Source organism: Tamandua tetradactyla, chromosome 3 (genome assembly GCF_023851605.1).
Source record: "Tamandua tetradactyla isolate mTamTet1 chromosome 3, mTamTet1.pri, whole genome shotgun sequence".
In the NCBI taxonomy this organism is placed as follows: domain Eukaryota; kingdom Metazoa; phylum Chordata; class Mammalia; order Pilosa; family Myrmecophagidae; genus Tamandua; species Tamandua tetradactyla.
In genome coordinates, this window is record NC_135329.1 from 8,411,132 (window position 1) to 8,424,703 (window position 13,572).

Genomic DNA, 13,572 nt, shown 5'->3' on the forward strand with positions numbered 1-13,572 from the left:
TGATCAGTGAGTGGAAAAGTATTTGAAAAATCCCCTTCGGGGAATGGTGAGAACAGGGAGAAATTCAACTTCCCCAAGTTGAATTCTTGATATTCTCACAAGCAGTGTGGACAACCAAAGCTATAGGCTGAGCCCCCAGTCTTGGGGTTTGTTCATATGAAACTTAACCCCACAAAGGATAGGCCAAGCCTACTTGAAATTAGGCCTAAGAGTCATCCCCAAGAGAGCCTCTTTTGTTGCTCAGATGCGGCCTCTCTCTCCAGCCAACACAAAAAGCAAACTCACCACCCTCCCCCTGTCTACGTAGGACATGACTCCCAGGGGTGTGGATCTTTCTGGCAATGTGGAACAGAACTCCTAGAATGAGTTGAAACTCAGCATCAAGGGATTGAGAAAAACCCTAGAATGAGCTGAGACCCAGCATCAAGGGATTGAGAAAACCTTCTCGACCAAAAGGGAGAAGAGGGAAATGAGACAAAGTGTCAATGGCTGAGAGATTCCAAACAGAGTGGAGAGGTTATCCTGGAGGTTATTCTTACACATTAAGTAGATATTACCTTGTTATTCAGGATGTAATGGAGAGGCTGGAGGGAACTGCCTGAAAATGTAGAGTTGTGTTCCAGTAGCCATGTTTCTTGATGATGATTGTATAATGATATAGCTTTCATAATGTGACTGTGTGATTGTGAAAACCTTGTCTGATGCTCCTTTTATCTACCTTGTCAACGGAGGAGTAGAACATATGGAATAAAAATAAATAATAGGGGGAACAAATGTTAAATTTAATTTGAAATGCTAGTGATGAATGAAAGGGAGGGGTAGGGGTATGGTATATATAAATTTTTTTTCTGTTTTCGTTTTATTTCTTTTTATGAATAGACGCAATGTTCCAAGAAATGATCATGACAATGAATATGCAACTATGTGATGATATTGTGAATTACTGATTATATATGTAGAACGGAATGATCAAAATAGGAATGTTTGCATTTGTTTGGTGTTTTTGGTATTTAAAAAAATTAGATTAAATTAAATTTAAAAATATGCTGTCTACAAAAAATCCACTTCAAAAATAATGATATTGGGAAGATGAAAGTAAAAGGATGGAAAAAGATATATCATGCAAACATCAATAAAAGGAAAGCAGAAATAGTTATATTAGAAATCAAATAAGGTATACATCAGAGCAAAGGAAATTACCAGAGGCAGTGAGGGAAATTATATAATGATAAAATATATAATGAAGACATAGCAATCCTAAATGTGAATATCCCAAACAACAAAACTGCAAAATACACGAAATAAAAACTGTTGGAAATGAAAGGAGAAATAGACAAATCCAGTTACAATTGGAAAAGTCAAGATTCCTCACTCATCAATAGATAGAATTAAACAGAAAATCAGCAAAAATACAGAATCAACAAAACACCATCAACCAATGAATCTAATTGAGATTTATAGAACACTCTATCCAACAATAGCAGAATTCACATTCTTTTCATATGCCCATGGACTACATCCTAAGATACACCATAAATGGGTGATTCAGCAAATATCAACAAATTTTTTTAAAATTGAAATCATACAGAATATGTTCTCTGACCACAATGGAATCAAATTAGAAATCAATAACGCACAGATAACAAAATCTCCAAACATCTGGAAACTAAACAACACACTTGTAAATAATCAATGGGTCAAACAGGAAGTCTCAAGGGAAGTTAAAAAAAAATTATTGAATGAAAATGAAAATATAACGTATCAAAATTACTAAAGCTGTGTTGAGAAGGAAATTTATAACACAAAATGCATATATTAGATAAGAGGAAAAATCTCAAATCAATAGTCTCAGTGCCCACTGTAAGAACCTAGAACAAGAAAATCAAAATGAATTAAGAAGCAAAAGGAAAGAAATATTAAAGATAAAGGCATAAATCAATGAAATTGAAACAGAAAAACAACAGAGAAAACCAGTATAACAAGGTAGTGGTTCTATGAAAGGATCACTAAAACTGGCAAAACTGACAAGGAAAAAAGAGAGATGACACAAATTATCACTACCAGGAATGAAACAAGCATATTGCTACAGATGATTCAGATCAAATGGTAAAAAATAGGGATAATATAGGAATACTATATTATCTTCACATACTAATTTGACAACTAAGAAAATAAGGACCAATTATTTGAAAAATGCAAATGACCAAAACTCACCCAATATGATATAGATGATTTGAATAAGCCTATAACTATTAAATAAATTGAATTCATAATAATTTTTTAAAACTCCCAGAAAAGAAATCTCCAGGTCCAGTTAGTTTCATTGAAAAATTCTACCAAATAGTTAAAGAATAATTAACATCAGTTCTACACAATCTCTTCCAGAAAATAGAAGAGTATACTTGCCAATTCATTTTATGAAGCTAGTATTACTGATACTAAAACCAAAAAAAAAGATCAGACAATTACAGACCATTACCTCTCATGAATAAAGTCACAAAACACTTAACAAAATATTGGTAAATATTTCAGCAATATATAAAAAGAATTACATACCCTGACCAAGTAGGGTTTACTCCAAGGATCCAAGACTGGTTCAATATTTGAAAATCATTACACTGATACATTACAATGTATCATTACAATCAATACATTGAAAATCACCACATTAATAAGATAAAAAAAATCACATGGCATAAATTGATGCAGAAAAGCAATTTACCTATTCAAGGTAAAAAACCGTCAGAAAAATAGAAATAGAAGGCAACTTTCTCAACTTGATAAAGGGTATCTATAAAAAACCCTATAGCTAACCATATACTTCACTCTTAACTTCAAGTTTAATAAAACATTTCCAAGACATATACTGACAACTACTCAACACTGATGAACGAAATTAAAGGAAAAAAACATGAGACAAAACCTTTGGGACCTAGTGCTAGGGAAAGAGTTCTTATACCTGACACCAAAAGCACAATCCATAAAAGGAAAAACTGATAAATTTGACTTCATCAAAATTAAATTATTTTGCTTGGCAAGACACCTCATTAAGAGGATGGAAAAAACAAAAAGGTACAGAGCAGGAGAAATCATTTGCAAATGACATATCCAACAATGGACTAGTATCTAGATTATATAAAGAACTCTTAAAACTCAGCAGTTTAAAAAAACCAACAATCCAATTAGAAAATAAACACATGAAAAAGATGCTCAACATCATTAGTAATTAAGGAAACGTAAATTAAAACCACAAGAAGTTATCACTACACCCCTATCAGAATGTCTAAAATATAAAATAGTGACCATATCAAATACTGGTGAGGCTGCAGAGAGACTGGATGGATCCTCATTGCTGGTAGGAATGTAAAATGGTGCACTCTCTGGAAAACAGTTTAGAAGTTTCCTTAAAAAAACTAAAAGTGCAACTAACATACAACTTAGCAATTGCACTTGTGGACACTTATCCCAGAGAAATGAAGACTTATAAGTGTACATAATAAAAAGTGTACACATAAAAATATGTACATAAATGTCAATAGTGGCTTTATTCTTAATTGCTCAAAATTGTAAACAACCCAAAAGTCCTTCAATGGGTGACTGATTAAACAAACTGCAGTGCCTCCATACCACGGACTCAACAATAAGAAGGAACAAACTATTGATACACACAAATTGGATATATTTCCAGAGAATGATGCTAAGTGAAAAAAAAAGCCAATCCCAAAAGGCTACATAATGACTCCATTTATATAACATTCTTGAAATGACAAAACTATAGAAATGGAGAACAGATTAGTAGTTGTCACAGGTTAAGGAGGGGGTGGAGTAAGGGAAGCAGCGTGGCTATAGGTTAACATGAGGCTTCCTTGTTATAAAGGTCATGTTTTGTGACTTGACTGAATCAGGGCGACTCTCCTGGCTTTTATACTACCATTGGCAGAAACTGGGTAAAGGGTAAAAGGGATCTTTCTGTATTATTTCTTCCAAATGTATGTGAATCTATGGTTATATTAAAATAAAATATAATTAATTTTAAAAAGGTTATGTTTCTGAAAAGGTTTAATGATAATTAAGTACATGAAATACACTGACTAAAAATAAACCAGAATATGCAGCTATATATGAAGCATGCTCTTGGTTAGTAAAGAAAATATATTTATACTGTGCCATTGTGGTGAAAAGACTAATGGGAATATACATAAATGTTACTATGTTTATGGGATAATGGGTGATTTTTATTTTTTCTCTGCCTTTTTTTTCTATGTTCTTCAGGTTTTCTGCACTAAGCATGCATTACCCTCATAATCAGAAGAAAAACAAAACAAAAACCTAAAGATGTTTCTCCATTGAAAAAGAGAAATGCATCCATCACAGCCAAAGTTGTATAGTTAAGTAGTGAAATGGCCAAACTAGAAAAGTGAAGTGTTTCCCTAGGGGTAAGAAAAAAAATAAATAAGTCGAAGAAGGAACAGAAGAGAATGGCCATGAGATTCAATTTGGGACTACTTAGAACTGATGAAGTGATTAAACAAACACCAAGTGGGGGTGCTTTAGCTTTTTCTGGAGAAAGCCCTCACACAAATGACTAAGGAGGGAACAGGACAGGTCACTCTAGTAGCCTGTTATGAAAGAAGTCACATTACTGAGATCTGAAGTCCAAGTATGAACACATTTATCTACATATATCTTGGGCTAAGGTATGTAAATAAACAGCAATAGTTCTCTGAAAGTTAAAATGTTTTATCTAAGTGTCTGAAATATTAGCAGCAAAATTTCCTAGCCCTACTTAAAAGGATAGCATAAGAAACTGACAGGTATCCTCCATTAAGTTAAAGCTTAGAAGGCAAGGTGTTAACACCAGCTAAATTTACCTGATTCCACCCATGATCTGAACATCAGTTGTTTCAGGTAATAATGGATCTTTCCCCAAATCCAGTGATAATACTGGATTCAAGTTTTTTCAAAAAGGTTTTCTTACCTCATAGAAGAAGGGATGTCCAGCCATATCAAAGATGTTAACTTTGATTTCTCTGTCTCTGACTTGTACCCTAAAATGTTCAAATGGAAACAATCCCAAAGAAGATCATGGTTTCTACATTCACATTAATATCATTTACGTCATTTACGAATTACAAAAGGGTATGCATGTGAAATTTAAAAGAGGCTTTCTTGGTGTTTCTTTTTTATTTGGGGTCATCTTTACAAGGAGCCAGCAACCTGGCAGATGATCCTGCCTCCTTATTTTAAGAATACTGAAGTCACTGGGAATAAGCATCCTTATTTACCTTTGCCTTAAGATATGTCAGTCCACACTCTTTAACCAGTAAAGGGCATTATTTTATGGTATTAAAAAGACTAATTTGGGACAATTAGGAGACAGATGAAGAAAAACAAAATGCTTTATTTCACCGAGTAAAATACATTTTAATTACAATTGATTATGTTTGGTCACCATGCAGTAGAATAACAAAAATGTATTATTATTATTGAAATCTGTGCAATTTTCTAGGGATCTTCATTTGTGCAAGAGCAATCAAGTCAATTTTTTTAGGAATTTGAAAATAAGGAAAAGACTAAAAGGGAAAGCATGATCATTCATAATAGAATTAACTGCTACTAATATCAAAGCATATTGCTTCTAGACTTTATTTTTAAAGAAAAATCACCATTGAAAGTGAATGGACACCATAAATAATGCAAACAATAAAGAAAAATACAAAGGTGAAAGTTTACTAGTTACTCCAAACTCTATTACCCAGAAATAACCTTCATTAATATGAGATGCACATCACTGCAGACTTCCACCTATACACAGATAACACTGAGAAGCAAAACTATTTCAATAAAAATAGATCATGTGATCATTTCTATTAGTTTCCCTCTAGTGGCTTTATTTTTTAGTTTTTTATTTGTATACATTTTAATAATCACATTTTATCTCATTATAGTAAGTAATTCAGTTCTCATTCTTTTCTGGTAGTTCAGAAGGTATTTCCTTGCCTGTAATGATGGTGCCTTGAGCCTCAGTTTGTTTCCTTCCTTTGTTTCCTGCAATCTCTTCATTCCATTTTGTTATTTCATAATCTTATCTTTGTTTTGGGCTTTTATTTTTACCAAATTTACATCCTTAAGCTATTTTGTAGCTTAAAGCAACTGGGAGAAATTTCTTCCTGTTCATTAAAGCAGGTATTCTCTTAGGCCGGGAACTAGCATAGCACATTCCTTTTTTTCTTTTTCACAGACATGTTTGATTGCCATGCTCTTTCTTTTCATCTTGCTCATGCTTTTGTTATATGATATTCTATTTGCTCAAATTAATATAATATGGGTAATTTCTAGAATTTCTCCCCACTTTATTTGAGACCAGTTTCACTTTCTCTTTAAGCCAGTTTGACAGCTGGGTATTCAATATTTTATTTTTCTGGAGCCATTGAAAATCGGGGATGGGTTGGGTTAAAAGGTACTTATGTGAGTGTTTGTATGCATGTGTGTAAAATAAGAGCTCAGCTGAGGCAATATGTAGGCTTTTAAAAAATATCTTAGTTCACGAGTTAGGGGTTTACCTCCTTACTTTTTTGGGAGTGGGGTGGGGTGGGGTGCATGGTCTAGGAATTGAACCCAGGTCTCCCACATAGAAGGTGAGCATTCTACCACTGAACCACCTGTGCACCTCCTCCTTATTTACTTTTTAGTTTTATGATTAATAAATTGTCTTTTTTATTTAAACTTGTAAAAAATATTTTGGTTCAGCTCCCTGTTCTAACATATATTATCTATACCAAGGCTTCCTCCACTTACTCAGGGAGATATATTTTATTCCCATGGGATGATATCCTCGGCCTTCAGATCATTTCTCAATTCAATATATAGACTTAGAGCGTTTATTTCTACTACTGCAAGAGCTCTGTGGTTGCATTATCTATTTACATACATGTTCTCCTCGTAGTCTTTTCTACTATTTCTCAGTCAGAAGGAGGAAAAGATAAAGATAACCACTTAGTGTGCATCCTCCAGGTTTGAGATTACTGGGGAGATTTCTCAGGGTTTTGCCCAAATGACTTCCTGCCTGTGGATGAGGAGTGGGGTATGAGGGCCAAGGTAGAGCCTGATGGTGCTGCTGTGCCTGGCTGCTTCATTCCAGAATCAGGTTGAAAACCATCAGATTTTCAAGTTTATGGCATTAGGTTATATTCCTTCTCTGTTTTCCTGCTGTAGGTAAATTTTTAAAATATTTTCTCTTTCTCTTCAGCCTTTTCTCATTTTGTATTATTGGTCAGTGATAACATCACTCTTCCTATATTCAAGGTCAAAAATCTTTCTGGTATCTCTGACTGCTTTTCATTTCCTGAATTCAATGCGCTACAAAGATGTATTCTTGAATTCTGCTTCAGGAAATATGGCAGACCAGATTTTCTTTAAAAAAAAAATCATGTTACAAATGACATAGAAATGCTAGGTTAAATACAATAAGCACCTTTCAGATGGAAACAATCCAAGTGCCAATCAACAAACAAGAGGATAAACAAAATGTGGTATGCACAAAACATCGAATATTATGCAGCATGAAATGAGGTCCTGAAGCATATAACAATGTGGATGAATCCTGAGGATATAATACTGAGTGAAATAAATCAGACACAAAAGGACAGATACTGTATAATTTCACTATTATGACTCTGATAAAGGTAATCTCATAGGCCGCACTGTAGAAAATAGCAAATTTAGAGGTATACAAAAGCTAGAGATGGTGGAAAGGCTATCCAATGAGTGTGAATTAAATGCAAGGGAAGAGATAGAAGTGATGGTAACTAATTAGTGTGGTTATAAGAAACATTACCTCTCCAGTATTCTAGAGCAGCTAGAAGTAAAAACCTAAAATTGTGAAACTGCAACCCACGTCAAAGTCTGAAATATGTTCTACAACTAACGGTGGTGCTGTGCTTGGAAATGTATAGCTTTTTTGTATATATGTTATTGTTCACAAAAAATGAAGGGGAAAGAAGTCAACTGGGATGATAAAAAAGTATATAAGCCTTCTAGCCCCCTATATTCTGGAGCAGCTAGAAGGAAAAATATGAGAGGATCGCATGTTAGCCCATGACAAACTCTGGGATCTATCCCGTAACCACTTTTTGAAGAGTGCTTTGAAAACTATTGCTTTTTTATTTCTTTGCTTTGTATATATGTTATACTATACAATAAAAATAAGTTTAAAAAAAGCATATAGATGAAAAAAAGAAACATTACCATATTGAAGGTGAATATGATTGAAAGGGGATCTATAGTGCCATATATCCCACTAATTAAATCTGCAATTATAAATAAGTTCTCACACGAACTATTTCAAAGGTTCAACAGCGGACAAAGAGTCAATAGTAGATGAATATAGAGGGAAACTAAAAATGCATGCTGCAGCCAATAGTTAACAAGAAGACACCAACAGTACCACAGCACTACCGGGGGCAACTGGGGCGGGGGGGAGGGACAAATGATAAGGGGTAGTATTGATTTGATAGATAGTGACACCCTGTTTGTCAGTCCTTTGTCATTACGGACCAATGAAAACTGTCTAAAATTGAGAGTCTGCTGATTGTACAACCAAGTGAGGATACTATAAGACATGGTTTATTTTGGACATTATCCCTGATGCCCAACAGATGGAGGGGGCCGAAGGAACAATGACTGAGAAGCAAAACAGTGAAATGTGAAACATTTATATTATGGAATACAATGCAGCTACAAAAAGGATATTGAAACAACAACAAAGTGAATAAACCTTGGAGACAATGTGTTGTGCAAAAGAGGCCAGAAACTAGAGAACAAATATGCTAAAGTCTCTTTCAGAAAAACATAAGAAAATTGGAGCCTAGATTGCAAGCCCTTATTGCAGCTGCGCTTAGTCTGAAGTGGTAAATGTAGCTCTAGATTCTGAGACACTGAGCTATATGTGTATCAGCTGGTATTTCCCTGAAACCTTGAGTAACTCTGTGACACCTAAGACCCAGAAATGGAGTGCTGCAGCCCTGAATGTTATTATAGCTATATAATATATAGAGAGAGAAACTGAAAAAGAGATCAGGCCTCATTAGAGTTAAAAACTAAGCCAAGCTGGCTGGGTCAAAGGTAAATCAGAATACAGGGTAGAAGAGGATAGTGTATGTACTCTAGATCCTCATCTACCATATGAGACCAAAGGCAGAGAGGTTTATTATGTTGTGCTGGTTTGAAAGGAAGGATGCCCCCTAAGAAAAGTCATGTTTTAATATAAATCCCATTTCATAAAGGTAGAATAATCTCTATTCAATACTGTATATTTGAAACTGTAATGAGATCATCTCCCTGGTTGATGTGATTTAGTTAAGAGTGGTTGTTAAACTGGATTAGGGGATGACATGTCTCCACCCATTTGAGTGGGTCTTGATTAGTTTCTGAAGTCCTATAAAAGAGGAAACATTTTGGAGAATGAGAGATTCAGAGAGATTCAGAGAGAGCAACACTACAAAGCACAGAGTCCACCAGCCAGCGACCTTTGGAGATGAAGAAGGAAGACACCTCCCGGGGAGCTTCATGAAATAGGAAGCCAGGAGAGAAAGCTAGCAGATGATGCCATGTTCACCATGTGCCCTTCCAGCTGAGAGAGAAACCCTGACTGTGTTCACCATGTGCCTTCTCACTTGAGAGAGAAACCCTGAACTATATCAGCCTTCTTGAACCAAGGTATCTTTCCCTGGATGGATGTCTTAGATTGGACATTTCTTTAGACTTGTTGTAATTGGGACATTTTCTCGGCCTTAGAACTGTAAACTTGCAACTTATTAAATTCCCCTTGTTAAAAGCCGTTCCATTTCCGGTATATTGCATTCCGGCAGCTAGCAAACTAGAACATATGTCTAGAATGCAAATTTTCTGTAACATATAATCTAAATCAATCTGTCTGGTAACTCATTTAAACAACCCAAACTCCTGGAGTCCAGAATGGAAATGAGACCTTGTAATTCTAGACAGCTTAATATAATATCAGGATATGTCTCATACTATGATAAACTGTTCATTAAAAAGAAGTGGTATCCCCCCTATGTGGGACATGACATTCAGGGGTGAAAGACTACCTGGCAGCATGGGAGATGACTTCCAGGGATGAATCTGGCCCTGGCACCACGGGATCAACAATTCTATCTTGACCAAAAGGGAGAAAAGAAGTGTAACTAATAAAGTATCAGTGGCTGAGAGAGTTCAAAAAGAACGAGAGGCTATTCTGGAGGTCGCTTTTATGCAAGCTTCAGTTAGACATTGCTACCTATCATAACTTGCCAAACCCCAACCGAAACCATTCCAGCCAATCCTAAAGAACACTAAGGGAAATACATAAGATTCTACAAAGTTTCCATGTACTAGAGTAACTTTCCAAAAAGCTATAACCTCCAAATGGTCCCTGGACCAGGTAAGTCCTGAAACCTAGAGGGCCCAACTCTCCAGAACATCAGCTAGTTCCATCTCCCTACGCCGTATTATTGACAGACCCTTCCAACATGAAAAAGCTAGAATGGCCACAGCCCAAATAACCCTAAAGAGTGGGACAGCAAGATCAAAGGTGATGGTGGAATCATACAGAGAAGGTAGGGTTTAAACAAATGAATATGATTACTGAATTACTGACATTTCTTCTGATCCCCAGGATCTTGGAGGAGCCAGAAGTAAAAGCCTGAAATTGTGGAATTGTAAGCCATACCAAACTCTGAAACCTGTTCTATAACTAATTGTGCTGAGCTTTGAAATTTATTGTTTTGTATATACATTATTTTTCACAAACAAGAAAAAAATTGTGATGATAAAAAAATATTTATTCTTTCTAGACTCCTATATTCTGGAGCAGCTACAAGGAAAAGTCTGAAATGATGTATGGTAGCCGATGACAAACTCTGGGATCTGTCCTGTACTTGCTGAAGAGTGCTTCGAAAAGTATTGTTTTTTCTTTTTTTGCTTTGTACATGTTATATTATACAATAAAAAGAAGTAAAAAAAAAAAAGTAGCAGTAGAGTCCCTTGAGGGTCTAAAGGAAAAAATATATATATACATATATACATATATGTATATGCATATGGAACTATTAAACTTTCCCACGTGGGAAACCCTAGGTACCCTTCTTAACCATTGGGGACTTGCAGAAAAACAGGCCAAGCCCTTGATTTGGGGCTTGCCCTTATGAAACTTGTTTCTGGAGGGGAGAAGCTAAGACTACTCATAATGAGGCCTAAGAATTGCTTCCAGGAAATCTCTTTTGTTACTTAGATGTGGTCTCTCTCTCTCAACCCAATTCTGCAAAGGAAAATCATTACCCTCCCTCCCCTCTATGTAGGACACGACATTCAAGGGTGAAAATCTCCCTGACACCGTGGGGCCTGACTCCCAGGGATGAGTCTGGCCCTGGCACCATGGGATTGACAAAGTATTCTAGACCAAAAGCAGGATAATTGTAATAAAACAAGGCATCAGTGGCCAAGAGAGATCAAATGGAGTCAAGAGGCTATTCTGGAGGCTACCCTTATGCAACTTTCAGTTAGACAGTGCTAATTGCCATGCTTTGCTAAACACCAACCAACATCACTCCTGTCGACTCTTAAAAACACCTAGGGCTTGGGGCGGTACAATGGTGGCTCAGTGGCAGAATTCTCGTCTGCCATGCTGGAGATCCAGGTTCAAACTCTGGTGCCTGTCCATGTTATATAAGAAAAAAAGAAAAACATCTAGGGCTTAAACTGTGACTCTATAAAAGTTTCATGTACTAAATTTGTTTTCTTGAAACCTATAATTCCTGGAGGGTTTCTAGGTCAGATTAATCCTGAAATCCAGAGGGATCAGCCACTCTAAGATTATTAATTAATTACATCCCCCTATCTTTTAGTGTTGACACTCCTTCTCAACATGAAAAAGTCAGAAGGAACATTGTCCAAAGATCCCTATAGATTGGGAGAAGGAGCAAAGGAGGAGGAGGTATAACAAAGAACACAGGATTTAACAAATAAGTCTAACTGCTGAAGCACTATACTAATATTTATTCTAGCCTCCAGTGTTGTGAAGCAGCTAGAAGGAAAAATCTGAGATGGATGAATAGTAGCCCATGACAAACTCTGTGATCTGTTCTGTAACTACTTATTGAAGTATACTTTGAAAATTATTGTTTTCTTTCCTTGCTTTGTATATATCCTATATTTTACAATTAAAAATGTTAATAAAACACAACAAGCAACTTTCAAATACATAGTCAGTTTTGCAAGAAAGTAAGAAAATTCCTTAGGGATTATAATCAAAGAGGGTACAGAAAACCAAAGTGATAAGCAAGAACTGATGTTCGGGCTTCTCTGAGGGTATGTGCCAATAGGAGACAATGGAGTGTTTTTATAGATATATACATACATATATATATATTTTACTGTGAAATATATATGCAAAAAAGCAATAAATTTCAAAGTACATTTTAACAAGCAGTTATAGAACAAATTTCAAAGTACAGTAACGGTTACTGTTCCACAATTTTTCTAAAAAGAAATATCAATATAATGATTCAGTAGTCATACTCATGTGTTAAATCCTATCATCTCTGTTACAACTCATTTGTTCTTTCTCCCATTCTTTATGGATATTTGGATGACGATCATTCTAACTTCTTCACTGAAAAGGGGTGTTGACATTATGGTGTAGGGGAATGCAACTTGATTGATGTTCTTGGGGAGAAAGGTATCTCTGGGTTTCAGGGCTTATCTAGCCTAGAAACAACCTGGAAGTTGAAATTTTCTGAAAAACAAACTTAGTGAACTTTATAGAGTCTCAGACAGAGCCCTGGGTATTCTTTAGGGTTTTCAGGAATACTGTTTGTTGGGGGTTAGCGTACTGTGGCAATTAGCAATATCTAGCTGAAGCCTGCATAAGAGTAACCTCCAGAATAGCCTCTTAACTCTATTTAAAATCTAAGTCTTAGTTATTGAAACCTAATTTTGTGACATTTCTTTTCCTCCTTTTGGTCAAGAAGGCATTGTGAATCCCATGATGCCAGAGTCAGACTCATCCCTGGGAGTCATGTTCCACATTGCTAGGAAGATTTATACCCCTGGAAGGCATGTCCCACATAGAGGGGAGGATAATGAGTTTATCAGCACAACTGGGCTTAGAGAGAGAGAAGCCACATCTGAGCAACAAAAGAGGTTCTGTGGAAGTGACTTGGGCATAATTACAGGTAGGCTTAGATTCCCCATTATGTAAGTTTCATAAGAGCAAGCCTCAAAATTGAGGACTTGGCCTATTAACATTGGAATTTGGGGTGGCCGGGAGGTGGTGGGGTGGGGTTAAAAGCCGCAAAGGTTCAGATGACAAGGCCAAGGGTCCATACAAGATGAGAATTTGTAAAGAAGCCCCCCTGTATTACTGCTGTAATTCTCAAGGATGATAAACTAAAGCTAAATGAAATGAAAGACAATGAAAAACTCCAACTACTTACCCAGAAAGATCTCTTGTCTCTCTTGGCTCCATTCTAGGTGGGTTTTGGGTCCTCCCCTGATCACAGCGCTGCCCCAACA

General features: G+C 35.9%; 1 protein-coding gene across 2 annotated transcripts in view; it reads right to left on the minus strand.

The window, feature by feature from the left end:
- Positions 1-13,572, minus strand: part of DNAJC27 (DnaJ heat shock protein family (Hsp40) member C27) — an 80,272-nt gene that overhangs the window by 50,092 nt on the left and 16,608 nt on the right. For both annotated transcript variants that reach the window (XM_077152292.1, XM_077152293.1), the window contains exon 3: positions 4,979-5,048. In XM_077152292.1, the coding sequence (XP_077008407.1) occupies positions 4,979-5,048 (70 nt within the window). The remainder of the gene's footprint in view (positions 1-4,978; positions 5,049-13,572) is intronic.